The sequence below is a fragment of the Mus musculus genome, chromosome 8 (assembly GCF_000001635.26).
Source record: "Mus musculus strain C57BL/6J chromosome 8, GRCm38.p6 C57BL/6J".
In the NCBI taxonomy this organism is placed as follows: Eukaryota; Metazoa; Chordata; class Mammalia; order Rodentia; family Muridae; genus Mus; species Mus musculus.
This window is the reverse complement of record NC_000074.6, coordinates 70,418,023-70,440,200: the sequence shown is the minus strand read 5'-3', so window position 1 is coordinate 70,440,200 and position 22,178 is coordinate 70,418,023. Positions and strand designations below refer to the sequence as shown.

Here is a 22,178-nt window from a genome sequence, read left to right as displayed (position 1 = left end):
TGTCTTTTTTCTTAGAAGGCGCAGCACATTTCTCCCATTTGAAACTTTATTATAAGTGTGGTGTGTGTGTGTGTGTGTGTGTGTGTGTGTGTGTGTGTGTGTGTGTGTATTGCTGGGGACCGAACCCCGGCTTCTGTGTGCCAAGTCAGGCTCTGCCCAGGAACTGTACTTTGGGACCCCTGCTCAATTCCTGGTAGGAAGTCTGCTCCCTTCCCCGGCTGTGTAGCCCAGGGCCCACTCTGTTCATGCCTGTGCCCTGGAATACAGCAGGCGCGCCAACAAGTCCTCAGCGAATGCTGGAGTCCAGTGAATGCAGGCATCAGTTCTGCCGTGTCCTCTGCCACTCAAGTCCCTCGCTGATGGGACAGGACCCGGACCGCTGTCCAGCGAACCACGCGCACTGCAGTGCGCCTGCGTAGGCACGCCCCTCCCAGGCTCCCGACGCGTTGCCCAGGCACGCGCAGGCGTGTTCACCCCAACGCCACACGCCTCTCCCGCGCGCCGGCGCCACGCTCTGGGCCGTGCTTGCGCCTGCGCGTTCTCTCCGGCCGTGGGCCCGGCCGGCGCCTGCGCGGTGGCTCCCGAGAGTGGGGGGGGCCAGGAGGTGGAGGAGGAGTAGGAGTAGGAGGAGGCGGCGAGAAGATGGCGACTTCGAACAATCCGCGGAAATTTAGCGAGAAGATCGCACTGCACAACCAGAAGCAGGCGGAGGAGACGGCGGCCTTCGAGGAGGTCATGAAGGACCTGAGCCTGACGCGGGCCGCGCGGGTGAGAGCGCGGGGGAGGGGAGGGGAGGAGGGAGGGGAGGAGGAAGAGACGCGGGGGCGGGGCTGCGGCCGCCGCAGGTGTCCCCACGCCGCCACAGCGCTGAGCGGCTGCTCGCGAGATTGCTCTTTGGACTTGACAGGTGGTCCCATCGCAGCTACCTGAGTGGACTGGTGTCATCTATTATTGTTGTCTGAGGGGACATGTGCCATCATCATAGCTATCAGAATGGACACGTGTCACCCCCCTGATTGCTACCTGATGGTACAGGGACTGCATCATTGCTACCTCGTAGGACCTACGACTCCATCATTGCTACCTGAGGGGGCAGGTGTCACCCTTCATTGCTACCTGGTGGGGCAGGTGTCACCCTTCATTGCTACCTGGTGGGATAGGTGCCACCATCTTTGCTACCTTCAGGGAGAGTTGTTCCCTTAGTGTTATCTGTGTGGATAAGTGGCCCCATTGTTGCTACCTTGAGGGGATAGTTGTCACCCTTTATGCTACTTGAGTGGACAGGTCTCCATTAATGCTACCTGAGTGGACGGTTGTCACCCTTCATTGTTACCTAAAGGAAAGGGGTCCTTTCATCGTTATTTGAGGGCACAGTTGTCACTCCATTGGCACCTGAGGAGGAGGTGATACTGTATCATTGTCACCTGTGCCTTCCTTGGTACTCCTACTTCTGCCGTGAAGGAGATGTTATCCCTCCTGGATAGCTGAGGATATCCCTCCTCCATGTTTGGAGTCAGCATAGAGGTGGCTGCTTGGTTCCCATGCATGACAGGGAACAGCTGCCAACAGACTGGGTGGCTGGGCCATTTGACAGGCATAGCTGGCCTTGCTAGGTTCTTGGCCAAGTGGAGTGGATGCGGAGCCTTATCCTTCCATGTCAAGTGTGTGTCATCAGACTTTCCTCAAGGGTGAAGGAGGTGATGCTGGTGTGTGGCATGTTCTGCACACCCTCAGACCTGGGTTCTGAGTCCCATGTGACCTGCCAGGGGTACTTACATGAGGCTTGGATTCATCAGTGGGCACCTTTGGGTCAGGTAATCTTATAGTCAGTTGCTTGTTTCTCCAAGATTGTGGCATCGTAGGCGAAAGTGAGTGATTGAATGTGGTGGTTTTCTCACTTTCAATCAGACTCTGTCCCCAAAGCCCTCGGGGCGGGGGAGGGGGGTGAAGGGGGGCATGTTCTCCCTCAGTGTATTGAGAAAGGCATTGAGAAAGGGCAATGAATGAACAAATAAACAGTGTATCATCTGCCGGGTGGAGATGGTGGTGCACAACTAATCCCAGCACTCGGGAGGCAGAGGCAGGATGATCTCTGAGTCCAAGGCCAGCCTGGTCTACAGAGTGAGTTCCAGGGCAGCAGGAGCTACACAGAGAAATCCTGTCTCCAAAAGCCAAACCAAAACAAACAAAAAGTGTTACCATCCCTGTGTTACTTACAGGGCAGTTGAGTTTGCTTCTTGTTTCTAGCACATAGTAGGTGTCTGCATACAGTTGGTGTCAAATGTTTGCAGTGTAACCAGAACAAAGAGTTTCATAGTTGACGTTTTGATGGACATCTGGTTTCTTCCTGGGATTGAGAGTGAATGATGTGGAGGAGGTGACTGAGGCAAGGCCTCGTGTAGCACAGATGAGCCTTGATCTCACTGAGGAGCTGAGGATGCCTTTGGATGCTCCTGCCTGCACTTCCTGAGCCCTTAGAGGTTCTGCAAGGATGGAACAGCCTGATTGGAATGTAGTTGAGAAGGAAGGTCTGTGTGTGTGACCAGTGGCGCTCACCAGCTTCTTTGAATCATATAACCTATACCACCCTCTTCCAGAACTGTTTCATTGCCCTAGAGGAGATTGGCCCCTCAGGCAGCCTAGCCACATCCCCTCCCTATGCTTACGGCTGTTCTGGGATCACAGCCCTCTCTGTCTTAGTGGAGTTGGTCTCCATGCTCAAACCATCCATGTAGCATTTGCCCATGCCCCATTTCTTATTAAGAACGAGGCAGGTTGGTGATAAAGGTAGATGATAAACGCTGGATAAAGGTGCTTTCTGCCAAACCCAAGGACCTGAGTTCAGTCTTTGGGACCCATTTGGTAGGAGAGAACTGACCCCTGAAACTTGTCCTCTGGTTTCTGTATGTACAGTGTCCCATGAATAGCTTGAGTTCAAAATATATATAATATGGTAGCACATGCTTGTCTCTCGGCAGTCTGAAGGTTGAGGCAGTAGGATCACTGTGAGTTTGAGGTCTTTAAAGCTAGCTTAGGCTGTAAAGCAAGGCAATTAAAAAAAAGTGGGGGCCTGCTACGGTCATGGTGTGGTAAGGTGAAGTGCATGTCAAAAAGCCCAAGGACCGAACGTTCACTTGAGCCAGGATGATCTCCAGGCCCTGTCCACCCCAGCCTTGCTAGCCACTCAGTGGGCTGGGAAGATGCTCAGTGGTAACTGCACTGGCTGAGGGCTCAAGTTCATTTCCTATCATCCACAGCAGACAGGTTACCACTGCCAGTGACTCCAGCTCCAAGGGCACCTGAACTCACATGCAGCTACACACACTAGCCATAATGTAAAAATTAAAATTGGCCAGGCATGATGGTAGTTGCATATCTTTGATCCTAGCACTCGGGAAGCAGAGGCAGGTGGGTCTGTGTGAGTTTGAGGCCAGCCTTGTCTACCCAGGGTGTTTCAGGATAGCCTGGGCTACATAGAGAAAGCCTATCTTGAAAAATAAGCAAGGTGAAGGCTCCTAAAGAACAGTGCCTGAGATCAGACTGTCTCTACACACATGCACACACATGGTTGAGCTTGGACTGTCTCTACACACATGTACACACACATGCACATTCATGGGCGCACACAAAAGTAAAAGCATAATAAAATTTACCTATTGAATGTTTCTTTTTTTCTTTAAGTGACTACATTTTGATTGATGCTGAGAATTATGCCTGTGCTATGGTAACTTTGTAGGAATGGTCACTTCCCACCATGTGGGTCCCAGAGGTCACAGGTGGGTCACCAGGCTTGGCAGCAAGCCCCTTCCTTCACCCTCTACCTGCTGAGTCATCTTGATGACCCCCTTAATGGTTATCGCACATCTTGGGTCCACCAGCTTGTGCCTGTCCCTCTGTCACTTCGTCCCCTTTGAGGTGTCAGATGGCCTGGTGGCGCCAGATCATTCTGTCTGCTGGACATGTGGGATCCTCTCCTCTCAGCCCCTTGGGGACAGTACCCTAAACACGGGTGTCTATGCCACATGGAATGACAGCAGGGCCATTGGAGACTGTACTGGGGCCATGTGGGGGTGCAGATGAGAGGGCTAGCCTGAGCAGTGGGCCGTCTGGAGTTTCTTCTTAGCAGAACTTTCTAGACATAGAAGGAAGGAGGGTGGGATGGCCTTGCTGGTGGGAGTAGCATATGTGTCACTTGTTGGCCATTGGCTTGAAACACTGGGTTCCTGATGTGGCTGATACTCAGTATCTTGGACTACAGGAGCTGGGCCATAGAGCATCCTTATTTATTAGGTGTGGTGGCACCTGTGTGTTGTCCCAGATGCTTGGGAGGTTGAAGCGTGAAGATCCTAGAGGCCAAGTATTTGAGGCCCTCTCTTACAGAATCAGTAGTGCAGGCTAGCCCTGCCTGGGCTGAGGGGTGCCATTCTGGCTTTACCTGTGACAGGGGTGGCTTTGCTGAAAATAGGGGTTGGAATATTTGTTATGTGTGTGTGTATGTGTGTGTAGATCAGAGGACAGCTTGCTGGAATTGGTTCTTGCCTTTTCTCATGTGTGTCCCAGAGGTTGAACTCAGGTCACCGAACTTGGAAGGAATCATCTTTATGCTTGCTAAGCCATCTAGCTGGTCCTTTGGTACTTTATCTTGTACTGCTACCAGGGCTGTCTGTTGCCATCTGTGACCTCTGCAGAGGAAATATCCCAAGCTGCTTTCAAGAAGATAGGGGTGCCACCCTCATCACTGTCCTGCCTTCTAGAAGCCCCTCTAGGTTGTGGGTAGCTGTAAGCATGTGAAAACCATCTGTCCATGTTCAGCCCCAGGACCTGGCAGAGAGAGTTTTGTTGGCGAAAGGACTCTGTAGATGGGATTGGTGAGGCCGTGGCACCTTCCGAAAACAGGAGGTGGCTGGCACGGGCGAGTGCATGTGTCATCTAGCTTCAGGAGTTTAAGGCCAGCCTCAGGTATATAAGACTCTGTCTCAAAAAAACAAAACAAAACAAAACAAACAAACAAACAAACAAAAAAACTAAATAAATTAAAGAGGATGAGACACCACAGGACACAGGACCATGGTGATCCATTTGTGTGAAAACAGAGGCGGGCGAGGACAGGGACACAGCCAGCAGCTGCTGGGAGGCACCACATACAAAGAATAGGCAGAAGAATGCCCACCTGGGGTGTCCCCAGCCCTGGAGGACAGCATCCCTGTCACTTTACAGCTGTGTCATTTTCTGTTGAGTTCTGAGCCATCTCACTCACTCTATAGCCTGGTTGGCCTCAGAATCCTGTGAGAGGGTGACAGGTGTGAGCCATGCTGCAGGCTTCCACAGAGGGGTGTGTGTGTGTGTTTGTGTGTGTGTGTGTGTGTGTGTGTGTGTGTGTGTGTGTGTGTGTGTGTGTGTGTACATGTGAGTGTGGGCAGAGAGAGACAGCAGGTGGTGTATGGTGTGTGGGGTACACGTGTGTACACATTAGCCTATGTACATGTGAGTGTGTGTACATGCAGGCATTGGCAGAGTGGGACTCAGGTGTCCTCTTTGTCACCTCCATCTTATTCTGTTTACTCTGGGGCCCTTGTTGGGCCTGGGCCTGGGCTGCTGGGCAGTAAGCTTCAGCTATCCTCTCATCCCTTGTGCTCTGAGACTGGGAACATGTGAGCACACCTAGGTTCTTATGTGGATGCTGAAGATTCATCTCTGGTCCTTGAGCTGGCCTATCTTCCAAGCCACAGTGTGCAGACAGAGTCTCACTGTGCATCCCTGGCTGGCATAGAACTTGCTCTATAGACCAGGCTAGCCTTGGACTCTGATATCTGCCTCTTATCTCCCCAGTAGGATTAAATGTTTGTGCCACTATACCTGGCCCTCTTGGTCACTTAAAACATTATTTACTGAATTATTTTTCATTTATTCTATGTTATGTATGCTGTGTTTTGTCTGCATGTATGCATGTACATCATTTGAATGCTTGGTTCCTGAGGAGGTCCGAAGAGGGCTTTGGATCCCTGGAACTGGAGTTATAGACAGTTGTGAACTTCCATGAGGGTCCTCTTTAAGAACAGCAATGTTCTTAACTGCAACAGCATCTCTGCAGCCCTGGACCCCAGGACATACAGACAGTATGAGGCCAGATGTTCCAGTGGGGAAAGTGCTACCATTCTGGTGACTTTACTGGCCATGGACTATGGGTGTGCTTTAGGGTTTCTGTTGTGATAAACGCAACCAAAAGCAACTTGGGGAGTTGGGATTATTTCTGTTTAAAATTCTCAACCCCTCCATCATCGAAGGAGAGGGGACAGGAACTAAGGGCAGGACCCTGGAGGCAGGCACTGACGCAGAGGCTGTGGAGGGGTGTTGTTTTCTGGCTTGCTCAGCCTGCTTTCTTATAGAACCCAGGACACCAGCCCAGGGATGGCACCACCCACAATGGGCTGGGCCTGCCTCCATCAATTGTCAATCCAGAAAATGTCTACAGGAAGAGCATTTCTCAATTGGGGTTCCCTTTCCCAAAATGATGATAGTTTATGTCAGTTGATATAAATGTAGCCAACTCATGGTAGAAGTAACAGCTCCTGCATATTGCTCTCTAGCACACACACACACTGGCGTGGGTACACCTTTTCACAAACATACAGAACAAATAAATAAGCAGAAAAAAGTCAGTTATGGGCTATATGGCCAGACCACATGCCAAAACAGACAAGCAAGAATGGCAGCATGGCAGGGATCTAGGGGGGGATGGAGACCCTGCCTAGAGTCCTCCAGTGAGGGGCTGGGGGCATGGCTCAGGGGTGGAGCTCTGCTTAGAATCCCCAGTGAAGGACAGGGGGCGTGGCTCAGGGGTGGAGCCCCTGCCTAGAGTCCTCCAGTGAGGGGCTGGGGTGTGGCTCAGGGGTGGAGCCCCTGCCTAGAGTCCTCCAGTGAGGGGCTGGGGTGTGGCTCAGGGGTGGAGCCCCTGCCTAGAGTCCTCCAGTGAGGGGCTGGGGGTGTGGCTCAGGGGTGGATCTCTGCTTAGAATCCCCAGTGAACGACAGGGGGCATGGCTCAGAGGTGGAGCCCCTGCCTAAATCCCCCAGTGAGGAGCCCGGGTGGTTCAGCAAGGTGATGTCTTTCATTGAGGACTTGGTTTCAGGAGGTAGAGCCTGCCTTCGTTCTTTGTCACACAGTTCTGGTGGTGGCCATGGCACCATTACTTGGAGCTTTAGCTTGCAGCTCTTTTTTCCACAGTCCGTATCCACTGCTGGTTGCACAGAACGTGTGCCCGAGTTAGTCCAGCAGGTGGCCAGGGCAAGAGACTCTCAGAGAGTTGACTCTAGTTCAGGTGCCCACGTTCACACAGTCAGCAGGTAATGCTGGGTACTCCTGCGTGCAGTGCTGGTGGTGAAACATGTCTCCCCTCCCAACCATGTGCTGGCAGGGTGCTCTGAAGGAGCTCGGCTCCATACTCTTTCACTAAGCCCCATCAGCACCCCTGCATTTCAGCTTTGGTGACCCCAAATGAAACAGTTCCTCATCTGATCTTCTCAGAACTTTGTGGGCCTCTGCTTATCTCACCCTAGTGGAAGAGGGAATGAGCCTTCTACTGGTGACCAACTGACCACTGACCTTGGGAAAGTGGCACTAGGCAAGCATTCTCTATAAACCATGTCTCTCTCCTTTTCTCCCCTTTCTCCTTCTCTCCTCTACACCACCCCTCTGTGTGTGTGTGTGTGTGTGTGTGTGTGTGTGTGTGTGTGTGCGCGCTGGGAACAGTGAGCAGTCTATACCTGTGACTCCTGCCTTGGTTCCTCATGGTCCCTGCTTGGTCCCCGTGGGCCTCTGATACCTTGTGTGAGGCTAGGCAGACTTAACTGAGTTATGCTGTGGGTTTCAGTAGATAGTTTTGTGGTTTCAGCTTGACCTCATGTGACATCAAGGTGGGGTGAAATACCACAACCACTAGGTACACCTGTCATCCCTGCACTTGGGAAGGGGAGGCAGGGAGATCAGGCATTCCAGTGTCCATCTTGGCTACATAGTGAGTGAGTCTGAGTCTAGCCTGGGCTACATGAGACTTTACTGGTAAAGCGTTTGATCATAGCATCTGTGGAAGAAGCTGTATATGTAGCTCTGGGTGGAAGAGCTGTGTGTTCTTTCCTGATCACCATCCCTGGGGCCCCACCCCTGTGTGTGTGTGTTCTTTCCCTGTCATCATCCCTGGGGGCAAATGAGCAGTACATGCCTGTGACTCCTGCCTTGGTTCCTCATGGTCCCTGCTTGGTCCTGTTGGGCCTCTGATCCCCTTCTGTTGCTGCCCAGGGAGCTGTAGTTTCCTAAGAGAGTAATAACCAAGCCAGGAGCCATTGAGGAAATGCTTAGTGTCAACCTGTAGATTCGGTATGCCCATAGATACATGTGTGCAGCACACAGAATGACCCCCAGAACTCAGCACCAGGAGTGGTGCCTCATGGGTATAATCTGAGCTAAGGGACTGAGGCAGGATGATGGCTGCAACTTAGAACTCAGCTTTGGTTACATATTGAGACTCTAACCAAGCACCCATCAGTGCTGCCCTTCCTATCCCATTGCTTGGGAGGCTGAGGCAGGAGGATTGTGGGTTTCAGACCAGCTTTGGCAGCATGGCAGCCTTCCCCCCCACCCCATGGCTTTGGAGTGGCGAACTCACCCAAAGTTGAGCCTCCCTTGGGGATGTTGTGCAGTCACAACTGGAGAGAGGAGTGTGGCTCTGAGTGCCTGGGACATGTATATACAAGCCATGCAGAAACCATGGTTGCGTGAGACCCGGCAGCTTGCCATGGCCAATGTTATGTCTCCAGTAGCACCCCTGTGACAGGAGCATGAGACTCAGAGAGCACATGTCACAGAGTGAGTTGGGCAAGCCAGACTGACCCAGTAGTGAGAGTGATTTCTTTCATATCATATGGTTTGAGAGCATGCCAGCCTGTCCGGCTGCAGCAGAGTATGCCAGTCTGCAAGAACCCATGCATGAAGGAAATGGCTCTCAAGATGGAGGCTTCACAGTGATGGTGGCTGGAGGGAAGTAGGCAAGTGGTAACAGGAGCAAGGAAGGCAGCAGAGCACAGTCAGTGTGAGAGACTGGGGTCGGTGTGGAGTTGGAGGTGCTCCTGTACTGATGGTCAGTGTGAGAGATTGGGGTTGGTGTGGAGTTGGAGGTGCTCCTTTAGTGATGGCTCCCAGAAGGCGTCCATCACAACCTGGGTTGTTTAGGTGAAAGGCCTGTGACTCCAAGTGTAGGAACCGGGCTTCTAACCTGAGTCTCTCCTGGTGTCCCTGACCTTCTAACACAGAACTGTGAGGACTGATTCTGGCACACACACACACACACATACACACACACACACACACACACACTGAGGACTGACCCCAGCACACATGCATACACTGTGAGGACTGACCCCGGCACATAGGTCATACACTGTGAGGACTGACTCCAGCACACACACACACACACACACACACACACACACACTGAGGACTGACCCCAGCACACATGCATACACTGTGAGGACTGACCCCAGCACACACACATACACTGTGAGGACTGACCCCAGCACACACACATACACTGTGAGGGCTGACCCTGGCACACACACACACATCATACACTGTGAGGACTGACCCCAGCACACACACATACACTGTGAGGGCTGACCCCAGCACACACACATACACTGTGAGGGCTGACCCCAACACACACACATACACTGTGAGGGCTGACCCCAGCACACACACATACACTGTGAGGGCTGACCCCAGCACACACACATACACTGTGAGGGCTGACCCTGGCACACACACACACATCATACACTGTGAGGACTGACCCCGGTACACACACATACACACACACACACACACACACACACACACACACACACACACATTATACACTGTGAGGACTGACCCCGGCACATAGGTCATACACTGTGAGGACTGACTCCAGCACACATACTCACGTCACACACTGTGTGGACTGACCACCGTGCACTCAGTGACTGATGCGTGGTAGTTGCCCTGGCCTGTACATCCTCACATTTGCTCCGTGTGCGTGCTGTGCTGGATGTGGAGCCTCTAGGTCACTTGTCAGGCAGTGTCTCTTCCTGTGTCTTCCTTAGCTGCAGGAAAGGGTGCAAATTTTTGAGGGGTGGCAGGTAAGGAGGAGGGCTTGAGCACTAAGGCTGTGGCAGCCATGAGTTAGTAGGGCTCTTTGCTTGGGTGTTGGCTGGTTGGGAGGCCTGTCTTGGAGCAGATGAGCAGCTGTGGCTAGGGACAGCGCTGTCACTCCTCTTAAATTGCCCCTCCAGCATGGCCTGTTCAGGTGGGTGCCCGTCCCAACCAGGTGTTACTGTGTGTCCCTGGATGGACAAATGAGGAAACCCCTGCAACATTTAGTATTTGCTAGGAGCAAGTGAGGTGCAGCAGCCTGCTGCTCCTGGGAAGAGGGTGTAGGGTGTGTGCAGGCCTGGTTGCTGGCGTGGTAGGCTGTCTCCTGTCCTGTTCAGCTCTGCACCCTCTTTGGAGAGTGAGGCGAGGTTGCATGCCTCTGTCAGCCATTGTGAGGAGAGAGCAGTTCAGCACCAATGACTCTGTGTGCTGCTGCCGGGCAGCTGGGGGACACTCAGCGGGTGCATGATATCCAGACAAAGTATACTCAGCAGGCACAGGCTGGCTTAGAAAGCATGGGGTGTGCTTTAACAGATGCAGGCTGCACTCAGCAGGGGTGTGGTGTAACCAGCAGGCACTCAGCAGGGGTGTGGTGAAACCAGCAGACACTCAGCAGGGGTGTGATGTATCCAGCAGGCACTCAGCAGGTGTATGATGTACTAAGCAGTCACTCCTCAGGTGTGTGGTATATTCTGCAGGCATCAGCAGGTGTAACCAGCAGGCACTCAGCAGGGGTGTGGTGTAACCAGCAGGCACTCAGCAGGTGTGTGGTGTAATTAGCAGGTGCTCAGCAGGTGTAACCAGCAGGCACTCAGCAGGGGTGTGGTATATCCAGCAGGCACTCACCAGGTGTGTGGTGTATTCAGCAGGCACTCAGCAGGTGTGTGGTGTGTATTCAGCAGGCACTCAGCAGGTGTGTGGTGTATTCAGCAGGCACTCAGCAGGTGTAATCAGCAGGCACTCAGCAGGGGTGTGGTGTATCCAGCAGGCACTCAGCAGGTGTGGTGTATTCAGCAGGCACTCATAGGTGTAACCAGCAGGCACTCAGCAGGTATGTGGTGTATTCAGCAGGCACTCAGCAGGTGTGTGGTGTATTCAGCAGGCACTCAGCAGGTGTAACCAGCAGGCACTCAGCAGGGGTGCAGTGTGTATCTACTTGGGGACAGATTCCTGACTTTTCTAATGAGAGAGGTCCATGGCTCAAGAGCACCCTGCTCCCTGATGTGCTCTGGGTGCTGTCAGGCAGGTGTGGTTACTGGTTGAGTGCACACCCTCCGGCAACTCAGGTCTTCTAGGCCAAGCGGTAACTTTGCAAACAGATGCATGCCATGGGGCTGCCTGGGAGGGCGCCTGCCTGAGACCACCCCAGCCCTGGGTATGCACCCCATTAAATATAACTCTAAAGTGATCATTCCCACCTGGGCCTCGGTTTCCCCTCTGTGAAAGCAGTATGTTTGGTTTGGGAGCTGACCTAAGACTCCAGATGCTCAGCCTCTTAAGTGCTGAGGTCAGAGATGTGCCCTACCACACTCAGCCTCATGAGACAGGGTCTCAGCTCTGTAGACCAGGCTGGCCTGGAACTTGTGGCAATTCTCCTGCCTCAGCCTTCTGACTGCCATCACCAGCCTGCAACAGCACAACCTAGAGCTTAAATCTGCACCACTCTGCACTGTCACGCCAGGAGTTTGATAGGGTCCCATTTTTCCTGGTGGCACTGTGGGGTCAGTTGCAAGCACATCTCTTCCCTTTCTGTAGGAATGAGCCTTCTCTCACCCCATCCAGGGGACCTTTTGATGAATGTTTATGCTTTTTGACAAACTCCAATTCTTGGTGTTTTTTGTTTGTTTGTTTTAATTGCTTGAGTTTGGTGTCCAAGAATGGCTGCTGAGCCTGAATTTATTTCTCTTGCACTCCTGAGATGCTGGCTAGCCAGCCTGCCTCAAAGATCTGCAGTTTCCGAGACGGCTGCACTTAGGTTCTACCTCAGGTCTTGGAGTGTGGATTCTGAACGCTGTCTAGATTCCTTTCCCTCTGTGGAAAATGCTATTTTCCCAGAACCCTTTGAAGAAGCTGCTCTGTCCCACCCAGTGTCTTGGCACCAGAGTGTTCTTTCCTGTTGGTTCTACACTGGTTGGTTATTTGATTGTCTTTGTTGTTTTGAGACAGAGTTTCTCTGGTTAGTTCTGGCTGTCCTGGAACTCACTCTGTAGACTAGGCTGGCCTCGGACTAAAGAGATGTGCCTTTTTCTGCCCCCTGAGCGCTGGAATTAAAGGCCTTCACCCCTGTGCCTTTACCTTTTTTTTTTTTTTTTGAACTATAGAATAGAGTTTATTCAGGGCATGGGGAGGGGAGTTAAGAGGGTAGTAGAGGCAGGGAGGGGAGGGGAGGAAGGAGGAAGAGGAGGAGGAAGAGGAGAAGAGGCTGGCCATGAGCACATGGAGAGAGGGGAAGGGAGGGAGTCAGGGCAAGGAGACAGAGCAGGAGCAAGGAGGGAAGAGCAAGTGAGCAAGAGGCCTTGAACTTTTTGTTTGTTTCGAGCAGGGTTTCTCTGTGTAGCCCTGGCTGTCCTGGAACTCACTCTGTAGACCAGGCTGGCCTCGAACTCAGAAATCCACCTGCCTCTGCCTCCCAAGTGCTGGGATTAAAGGCAAGCCTTTAACTTTTTAAGGCTTTTTTTTTTTTTTTAATGATTATTTGTTGGGCGCATCCACATATGTAGAAGTCAGAGGATAATTAGGAACTAATTGTCTGCAACACTTAACATATGTTGGTACAAGTCCTTCATCTTATGGCAATGGCCAGTCCATAGCAGGTGCCATCTACTGTCCCAGAGAACAAGCAGGGATAGCTCTGGGCCTTCAGGACTCTCTGGGGTGTAGCCTCGAGGCCCAGGTTAAAGCCTGGGTGTGGAGAGAGAGGCATTGCTGTTAGAGGACAGGGAATTCCTGTGTGGGTGACAGAGACTGAGACCCTAGAGCCTGCAGAGGCTTGCCTCCCTGGGAAGGCGGGTCTCTGTAGCCTTGCTTCCCTGGGCAGGCATCTCTGTACCTGGGAACCTCCCTCCCATTTGTCTACATTTAACTGGGCTTCATCCCTGCCAGAGGCCTGGCTGAGGGCTCATTAGGTCTCATTGGGTGAACCTCCTGTGGCTTGGGCTCTTGTGGTCCAGAGCTGACTGCCACCACCTCCTTGCTTATGGAGTGACTCCACAGCATACTCACCCTGTGACCCCAGGTCCTTTACTCATGCTCTTTCCTGTGTATTTCTGTTTAGTTCCTCAAATGGGAGCTATCTTCTACCTTGTGCCTGTCCCATTGCTCAGCCCTACAGTTGCTTTGTGAGCTGTGAGCTGTGAGCTTGCTTCCCCTGCTGGGCGCTGTGTGTTTCTCTGCTTCCTGTTTGGCCACCTAAAGAATCAAAAAGGCTGTTGAAGGGTTCAGAAGAGGCCCTGGGCCTCCCTCCATGAGAGCTCTGAACAGTTCTCCAGAGCCCCATGGCCCTTCCACTCTGCCTTTTCATTTAGCACAGTTGTGTGTGTCTGTGGTTTGGGGGTTGTAGGGGGAGCGGGGGCTACTGCACTGTGGTGCTCATGTGGAGGAAGTTTGTGGAGTCAGTTCTTTCCTGCCTTTCTGTGGGTTCTAGGAATTGGTGGCAAGTTTGGTGGCAGGTGTCCTCAACTCCTGAAAAAGCACATGGTCAGGCCTGGCTCTGACCTGGGCCTGCCCTAGAGCCTCTACAAGCGCTGTCTTCTTGGACACTGCTGCTGGTGAACTTCCTGCTTGAGCCTGAGCTTGGTCTTCATGCCAACCCTTACTCTGTGTGCTGTCCTGTCCCAGAAGGACAGTTTTCAAGGGAAAGCTAGAGATAGCTCTGAGTGGGGTTGAATTCCACTGGGTCTTGGCTCTGACTGGGGCTGACCTGAACCTGCAACTGCTGGGTCACCTCAGCCCAGAGTATAGGGGATCCATTGCTTCCATTCCCAGAAGTGTTAGTGGGGAGCTAACTGATAAGCCCCAGCCGTTCCAGCCACCAGTGGTATGGTGGAAGCCAACTATTCTGATATGTAAGTTAATTTTTAAAAATAATTTAGGTTAGTTGGACAGTGGTGGTACATGCCTTTAATCTCAACACTTCGGAGGCAGAGGCAGGCAGATCTGAGTTTGAGTCCAGCCTGGTCTACAGAGCTTGTTCCACGATGGCCAGGGCTACACAGTCTTGAAAAACAAAAACAAAAATTAATTAAGGAGCAAGGCAGCGTTGTGAGTAAAGGCTGCCAAGTCTGACAGCAGGAGTTTGATCCCCAGAACCCACATGGTAGGAGGAGAAGAGTGCCCAGTGGGCATCAGCCCTTGCCACCCTGGCTGATGGGAACCCATCATGTCTCCTTTTGGAAGTGGGCTGGGAAGTTCCAGACATTTCCTGGTAGGGGACCTTTGGTGGCTAAGTGTCCTTGTCACCAGTAAAAGGCCCTCTTCCATGTGAGACATGGGACCATGTTGGCTTTCAAGTTAAATGGTGCTAGCATAGCAAAGTCTAGGCTCCTCTGGTCACCTCACTGCACGAGGACCTGATGAAGATTTTCTTTTCCTTTTTTGATGCTGCTGAAGACTGAACTAAGGGCCCCGGAGATTCTAGGCAGGGTTCCACCCCTGAGTCACCCCCACCCCACCCCACCCCCACTTCTCACATAGACATCTAGGTTCCATCAGCCCCAGGGCAGGACTGGGTTTGAATCTCATTTTTCTATTTGCTAATTTTGATCATGCTTCTCCAACCTATTTTCTGTGGCATTGAGTACACTATGTTGCAGTACAGCTGTTAACTTACACATAGTTCTGGAACACTCCATACCTCTAAAAGGAGAGCTTTTCTCTGTTAGCAGTCACTTTGATTCTAGTCCATAGCAGCCCCTGATATACTTCCTTGCTATGAGGGTTTGAGTGGATAGTTTGCATCCTTGGGATAACACACTGTGGTCCTAGTCTCTGGCTTCTGACACTCAGTGGCTTGTTGTCTAGGTGTGTCCTTGTTGTGGTATGTCAGAGCCACATCTCTTTTCAGGACTGAGCAATATTCCCACAGCCCAGTCCCTTCCTAGTCACACACTGCTGATGGAGACTGGCCTTCCCTTCCTTGCTTGTTTGCCACGCCGCCATGAGCATGTGTTCAGTGTCTCCTTGTCCTTGGGAATGGGATGCTTATCATTTTAGATTTTATTTGTTGAAGTTCTGAGCAAGTTGGTTTCATTTTAAATAGAACAGAAACCTACTGGTGTTGCAGAAAGGAAAAGGATAGTGAGGGCATTTGAGCTGTATCCCACAGCAGTGATGGCATGGTCACCACAGCAGTGACAAGGTAGGATGGCCTGCCAGGGTGGGCCTAGAATAAGGCTGTGTAGACAGCTGGGTGTCAGGACGGCACAGGCTGGGACCAAAGACTGACATTGTCCTGGGAGCCCAAGGAGAGCTCGGGGATGTGGGAAGGCTTGGGAATAGGGGGGCTTGGGTGCTGGACATCTCTTCTTCTTCTTCTTTTTTTTTTTTTCCTTCGAGACAGGATTTCTCTGTATAGTCCTGGCTGTCCTGGAACTCACTCTGTAGACCAGGCTGGCCTCGAACTCAGAAATCCACCTGCCTCTGCCTCCCAAGTGCTGGGATTAAAGGTGTGCACTACTTTGCCCGGCTGGGCATCTCTTCTTGTCTCAGGCCTGGCTGTGTGGCTTGAGCTGCCTTCTCTGCCCAGTGTGGATGCCGTTCTCATCATCCTCCATTATGAGCTTCACAAGGTTGCCTGCCAGGATGTGCTGTGGGCAAACGCAGGCCAGATCCCACCTGGCCAGGTCTTGAGTCCTGGAACACACAGGGCCCGCAGAAGTCTGAGTGTGAGGTTCTCATGGGGTCGCAGCCCCACCCCTAACCCTGGGTTCTTACATAACCACTGAGAACTCCTGAAATACGGAGCATTCTAGCTATTTCGGACCATGGTAATGAGGCCATCTCTACTTTGTTTTATCTCCCTGTGGTTCCATCACCCCTCAGGGACGCCATAAGGAGGAGCACCAGGCCAGTTTCAGCCATGACCAGAGTGAGGTGATATAGCAGTGTGGGGACCACTGTCCAAAGAAGTCCTTTGTATTGCCAGGGTGGGGGACGTCACCACTTCCTCTTCCTGCACCTAGATGCCCTTACCTGAGCACCTCTCAAACTTGGCCTGGGGCTGGGCACGGTGGTGCAGAACCTTCATCCTAGCCTTTGGAGGCAGATACAGGTGCATTGCTGAGTTTGAGGTGAGATCAGCCTGGCATGGTCTGGCTTCAGGGACCCCTACCCCAATTGGGGCATCATGGTACTCTTTCCAGGCAGGATTTAGTTTAACTGCTGCAGAGTTTGGCTCTCTGAGGTACAGGGACTCACACACATGCATGCACACATGTACATACACACACACACACACACACACACACACACATGCTTCAGAACACAGGGAGCTAAAGCACAGATCAGTGCAGTTACCATTCACTCTCCCTTTGCTCAGTGCAGTATGCACATGCACATGCATGCACATGTAACACGTGTCCATATACACATCTACATGCTTATACTCACAAATGCAAACATGTTTCCACACATCCCACATGTGTACATACACACTTGCATGTATTCAAATAGTCACATTTCACACACATATTCTCTCTCTCTCTCTCTCTCTCTCTTTCTGTGTGTGTGTGTGTTTGTGTGTGTGTGTGTGTGTGTGTGTGTGTGTGTTTGTGTGTGTGAAGTTCCGGTTCAGGAGACAAATCTTTGACCACAGGTCAGCCACTTTGCTTGCTGCAGAGACCAGGAGGTACTTCCATGCCCCATTTTGCTTGCTGTAGAGGCCAGGAGGTACTTCCATGCCCCAGGTGGCTGTCAGTGCCCTGGGCCAGCAGGATTGCACTCTTTTCTGTCTGCACTGTGACCATAGCCTACCATCCCCACCTCTGACGTAGCCTGCCACGCCCCCCCATATAGCCTACCATTCCCCCTGACACAACCTGCTATCCCCACCTCTGACATAGCCTACTACTCCTGCCCCCACTGCTCTGACACAGCCTGCTGTCCCCTTATCTGACACAGCCTGCTGTCCCCTGATCTGACATAACCTTCCATCTCCCTGACATAGCCTGCTGTTCCCACCTCTGAAACAGCCTGCTGTCCCCCACTCCAGCATAGCCTGCTGCCCCCCAACATAGCCTGCTGTTCCCACCTCTCACACAGCCAGCTGTCCCCATCTCTTCTCCCTTCAGAGTCCCTTACCTAACGATGTGTATTTGAAGAGCATCTGTCCCAGTAGTGTTCTGCTTATGCAGGTGGGAGTGTCAGGTTTGGGTTTGGTTTTTGGTTGATTTGCTAAACAGGGTTTCAGTGTGCAGGCCAGGCTGGCGTGACACTCACAGAGATCTCCTGCCTCTGCCTCTGAGTGCTAGGATTAAAAGACATGCACCACCACACCTGACTATGACTACAGTTTTAATTCTTATTTGTATTTTGAAGGGTCCCCCCCCCTTTTTATTTGTTTGTTTTGGAGACAGTCTCATGTAGCCCAGGCTGACCTTGGATTCTGTAGGCAAAAATGTGGCCTTAAGCTCCTGAGCCTCCTTTCTCCACACCAAGTGCTGGATGGCAGATGTGTCACCACTACCAGCTTGGAATATGATTTCTAAAACACAGCGACTCACACACTGCTGCTAAGCTCACAGTAGCCCTGGCTGTAGTCCTGGCCTCCTATAGTCAGAGGGGCTGTGTCTTTCCTCATACCTGCACATGCGCGCTCACTCATACACACACACACACACACACACACACACACACACAAAAGTTCTGGGTGCCAGAACTCCAAGGCACAACCTTGGAGAGTGGGGCACAGCCTGTCTCTGTCCTGTAGACAGCTCTATGCCTTGGCTGGAACTCTGGAAGGAGAGAACAGAGCCTGTGAGGTGTTCCCTGCCGGAAGACCGGTTGGGGACTGGAAGCTCACACTGTGTGTCACGGATTGTCAGAGAGTCCCAGTGTGAGAGGACAGGTCGGGCATGTGGTGGTGGTGCATGCCTCCCATCCCAGCACTCAGGAAGCTGCATGGCACCAGGTCAAGCAAGATGACACGTGTGTGATCCCAGCAGAGAGAAGCGGGGACAGCAGGCTCTGGGGAGCTTTCTGGCCCGTACACTTACTCTAACCAGGAACCTCTAGACCAGTGACAGACCCCGTCTTAAAAGGGGGACGGGATAGGGGCCTGACCAGATGGTGCAGCCAGCAGAGGCTCCTGCCACCAAACCTGCCAACCTGAGCACTGTCCCCAGGGTCACAGGTGACTCCACCGTGTTCTCCTCTGACCTCCCATGCCAGCTCCATTAAACAAGTAAACAAATGTAGAAACAATAGATAAAGATCCGGGAGGGGACGCAGGAAGCTGTGTGGCTCTGTGGCTACTGTGGGCACAAACTACCTCACAACTAACTCGGCAGGCAGTGCTAGAGGAGCCACCCAGGCCGACCTTTCCACACCCGGCCAGCCTGCGTCCACACAGAAATGCTCGTTTGGGCCGCCAGCAGCTCTGCTCTGCTCCCCTCTGCAATGAGTTCTAGAGTTGGAGCCCATCAGGGAGGAGGCTCAGCTCTGAAGACTTGCCCATAATTTTTCCTGGACAAGTCTGTTGTCCCATCCTCAGCTGATGCCCAACTGCCTCTTTCTGCTCAGTCTGGCCATGGCTGGGCCTTCCTATGTCCCAGCGACCTCCACAGAGACCTTCTAGAAAAGTCTGCATCTTCAGAGAGGCTACCCAGCTTCCTCTCAGCCCCACTGCCCATATCCTCCTATGGTCCATGCCAGTACCCCAAAAGGAAACAAAAGAAAAAAAACCTGCTGTCTGGCATAGTAATAAACACCTGTCACCCCAGCACTCAGGAAGTGGAGGCAGGAGAATTATGAATTCAAGGTCAGCATGGGCTACATGAGACCTTGCTTCCATGCTTGTGAGAAATGCTTTTTCCCGAAAACGAGGTAGATGTCTCTTGAGGAATTAAACTCGAGGCTGACATCTGTCCTCCACACAGAAGCACACTCATGCACATGCGCACGTACACACACACACACACACAGGGGAGGGGGTAAGTGTAGCGTCATGCCTGTCATCCTAGCACTAAGGCATGCAGACGTTCACGGTTGTCCACAGCACATAGCAGGCCAGTCTGTAGGCAGAGAGCCTCAGTTCCTTAGGGTCCAGCCATGGCAGCTCCCTGACTCCACAGCCCTCCAGGCCCTCACAGCTCCTGGCACTGTCATGGTCTAGGTCTAGCACACCCTCCTGGCCCCTCCATGTTGGCTACCCGTGGAGCTAGCCTGGCCAGCTCTTGCTGCTCTTGCTCGCCACTGCCCAGCCATCTTCCTTGCGCATCTCCCAGGGTCCTCAGCCTCTTTCCTGCGACTGTCTGCCTCCCCTGTCACGCTCTGGGCCTTTGCTGAACCCACAGCATAACGAGATTAGGTCACAGATGTGTGGTGTGCAGCACAGGGCTCCATTCTCTATCTGCCTTTGCTGTGGCTTTGACCATCTTATCATCCCTTGGCTTCTGGCCACATCCCTCTCCTTAGGTCCAGCCCTCATGTTTCAGACCTTTAGCTGACTCGGCAGAGACCCCAGTTTTTAATGCAGCTACCTTTAGAGGTTTAGGTAGGTGTGAGTTTCTTGGTAGGGCACAAATTTGTTTAGTGAAGTGAGGGGGTGAACAGTCCCCAAGCCTGTTCACCCTAGGCTATGTAACTAGACCCTGTGTGGTCGGTCACCTGCCCCACAGCCTCCTGCTGCCTCCCATCGTAGGTCCCTACTTACATGGGGCGTGACTCAAGCACAGAGCTTAAACCCAGTAAGTGTCCCATACTTAACCAGCCTGGCAGGGCCCAGCCCAGCCAGGAGTGGGCGGCAGCTGGTCAAGCCCTCAGCTCAGCACAGAAGGGCCCAGTGCTGTGCACTCCCGCAGGAAGACCTGACACCTCTGGGCTCTGCCTGGTCTTAGCAGGCTGTTGGTGCTGCTTCCCTGAGGACTTGAGGTATGTGGGTATTCTAGGCTTTCCACATTTTCATTGTTTTTGAGACAGGGTCTCTCATGTAACCCAGGCTGACTCACTGTGTGAAACCAAGGATGACCTCAAATCCCTGATCATCTGCCTTCATCTCCTGAGATTCAGGCTCGTGCCACCATACCTGCTGTATGTAGTGCTAGGAACAGAATCCAGGGCTTTGTGCGTACTTGATGAGTATCCTGTGACTTAGCTACAAGCATTCCACCTACTGAGCTCCAGCTCCAGTCTCCAGCACAGCTAGGTTTTTTTGTTTAGATTGGTTTGGTTTTTGTTTCTTGAAACAGGGTTTCTCTGTATAGCCCTAGCTGTCCTAGAACTTGCTCTGTAGAGCAGTCCGGCCTCAAACTCACAGAGAGTTGCCTGCCTCTGCCTCCAGAGTGCTGGGATTAAAGGTGTGTGCCCAATGCCCAAGACACCTCCCATTGACTCATGGGACAAGCTGGCTTTAACAGAGACTCCTTTCTGACCTGTGGCCCCTTGGTGCCTCAGTTTCCCTTACTGGAAACCAAAGACTCAGAAATGTCTCTTCCCTTTGTGAGACCCCACTCAGGAATTGGAACTTGGCCAATTGGAAGGGCTGGGGTACCCTATGGAGGAATGAGGGCCCCACAAAAACAGCTGTTCTGCACAGACCCCAAGGGACCCGTCATAGCTCTGGGTCCAAGTGCCTGTGTCCAACCTCCACCACCGTCTGGAGAAACAGCCGGCGCCGCCCGCCACAGACCCGCTCATTCCCGGGTCTGGAAATTTGGCAGCGGCTACAGAGCCTGATTAAAGCATTCCGAGGCTCCGCCGTGCTTGTGTACGGAGTCTGTGTTTATAGTGGGCTGGAGAGATGGGGGAGGCCAGAGGCCCACGGGGGCTGTGCTGACTCAGCCTGGAATCTGCATGCCTGTGTCCTCCTCCATGTATTCTATCAACCTGGGCATTGTTCCCTTCTGAGGGCAGAGTGCCCTCAGTGTACCAGGTCATCCTGGTGACACAGCAGAGCAGAGATAAGAACCCAAATGATACAAACATGGTGGCTTATTATTCCCTGTACTCAGGGACAGAGACAGGTGGATCTCTGAGTTCAAAGCCAGCCTGGTCTACATATTGAGTTCTAGAATAGCCAGAGCTACATAGTAAGACCCTGTCTCAAAAATAAAATAATTTTTTAATTGGAAAAAAAACCCCAAATATAAGAGTTGGAACCTTTGGCTCTTTCAGAATCAAAAGTATGAAGATCAACTGGGTAGTAGTGCATGCCTGTCATCCCAGCACTGGAGGCTGCAGCAGGGGCTTAGAGCCAGTCTGGGTTATATGAGACTATCTAAAAAAACATGATCAATCAGGCAATAGAAGTACCCGCTGCTCTGCACAGACCTGAGCTTGGCTCCCAGCATGTCTTTAGGGACCTCGGAATCCGACACTTCTGGCCCTGTGCACTCCTGCAAACAGGTGTGGTTCGTGCACACAATTAAGACAATTTAAATGAAATCATAAAAATAAAAGTTGAGCTTAGTGGTTGGTGCACACTTGTAGCCCCAATGTTCAGATGCAGGGCAGGAAGCTTAGAGTCTGAGATCCTGTCAGGGCAGAGCACTTGTCTAGTGTGCTTCTAGTCTTAGGCTTCACCCCCAGCACTGCGAAAACAAAGAGACCCAAAAAGGAACAAGTGTTGGGGAGGAGGTGAGGCTGGAAGCTTCGAGCTTGTGGGAGTTTGACACATGCAGCTGCCGGGGAAGACGCCACAGCCAGGGAGCCCAGAACTGCCAGGCAGCGCCACAGCTCCCCCCCTGGTGTGCAGCGAGTCAGCTCCCACTCCTCCAGGTGTACGCTAGGATCTGTAGGCAGGGGCTCCAGCGCACACTTGCATACTTAGGTTCACAGATTAT

At 52.4% G+C, this 22,178-nt stretch overlaps 1 protein-coding gene across 11 annotated transcripts in view; it reads left to right on the top strand.

The window, feature by feature from the left end:
- Positions 1-498: 498 nt before the first annotated feature.
- The window catches only part of Crtc1 (CREB regulated transcription coactivator 1), a 57,351-nt gene continuing 35,671 nt past the window's right edge, over positions 499-22,178 (top strand). For 2 of the 11 annotated variants that reach the window (XM_011242310.3, XM_011242309.3), the window contains exon 1: positions 570-768. In XM_011242310.3, coding sequence (XP_011240612.1) covers positions 643-768 — 126 coding nt within the window. In that variant the 5' untranslated portion in view covers positions 570-642. Of the gene's footprint in view, positions 769-22,178 lie in introns of all 11 variants that reach the window. The other 9 variants (XM_006509704.3, XM_006509699.4, XM_011242311.3 and 6 more) reach the window with 9 other exon arrangements.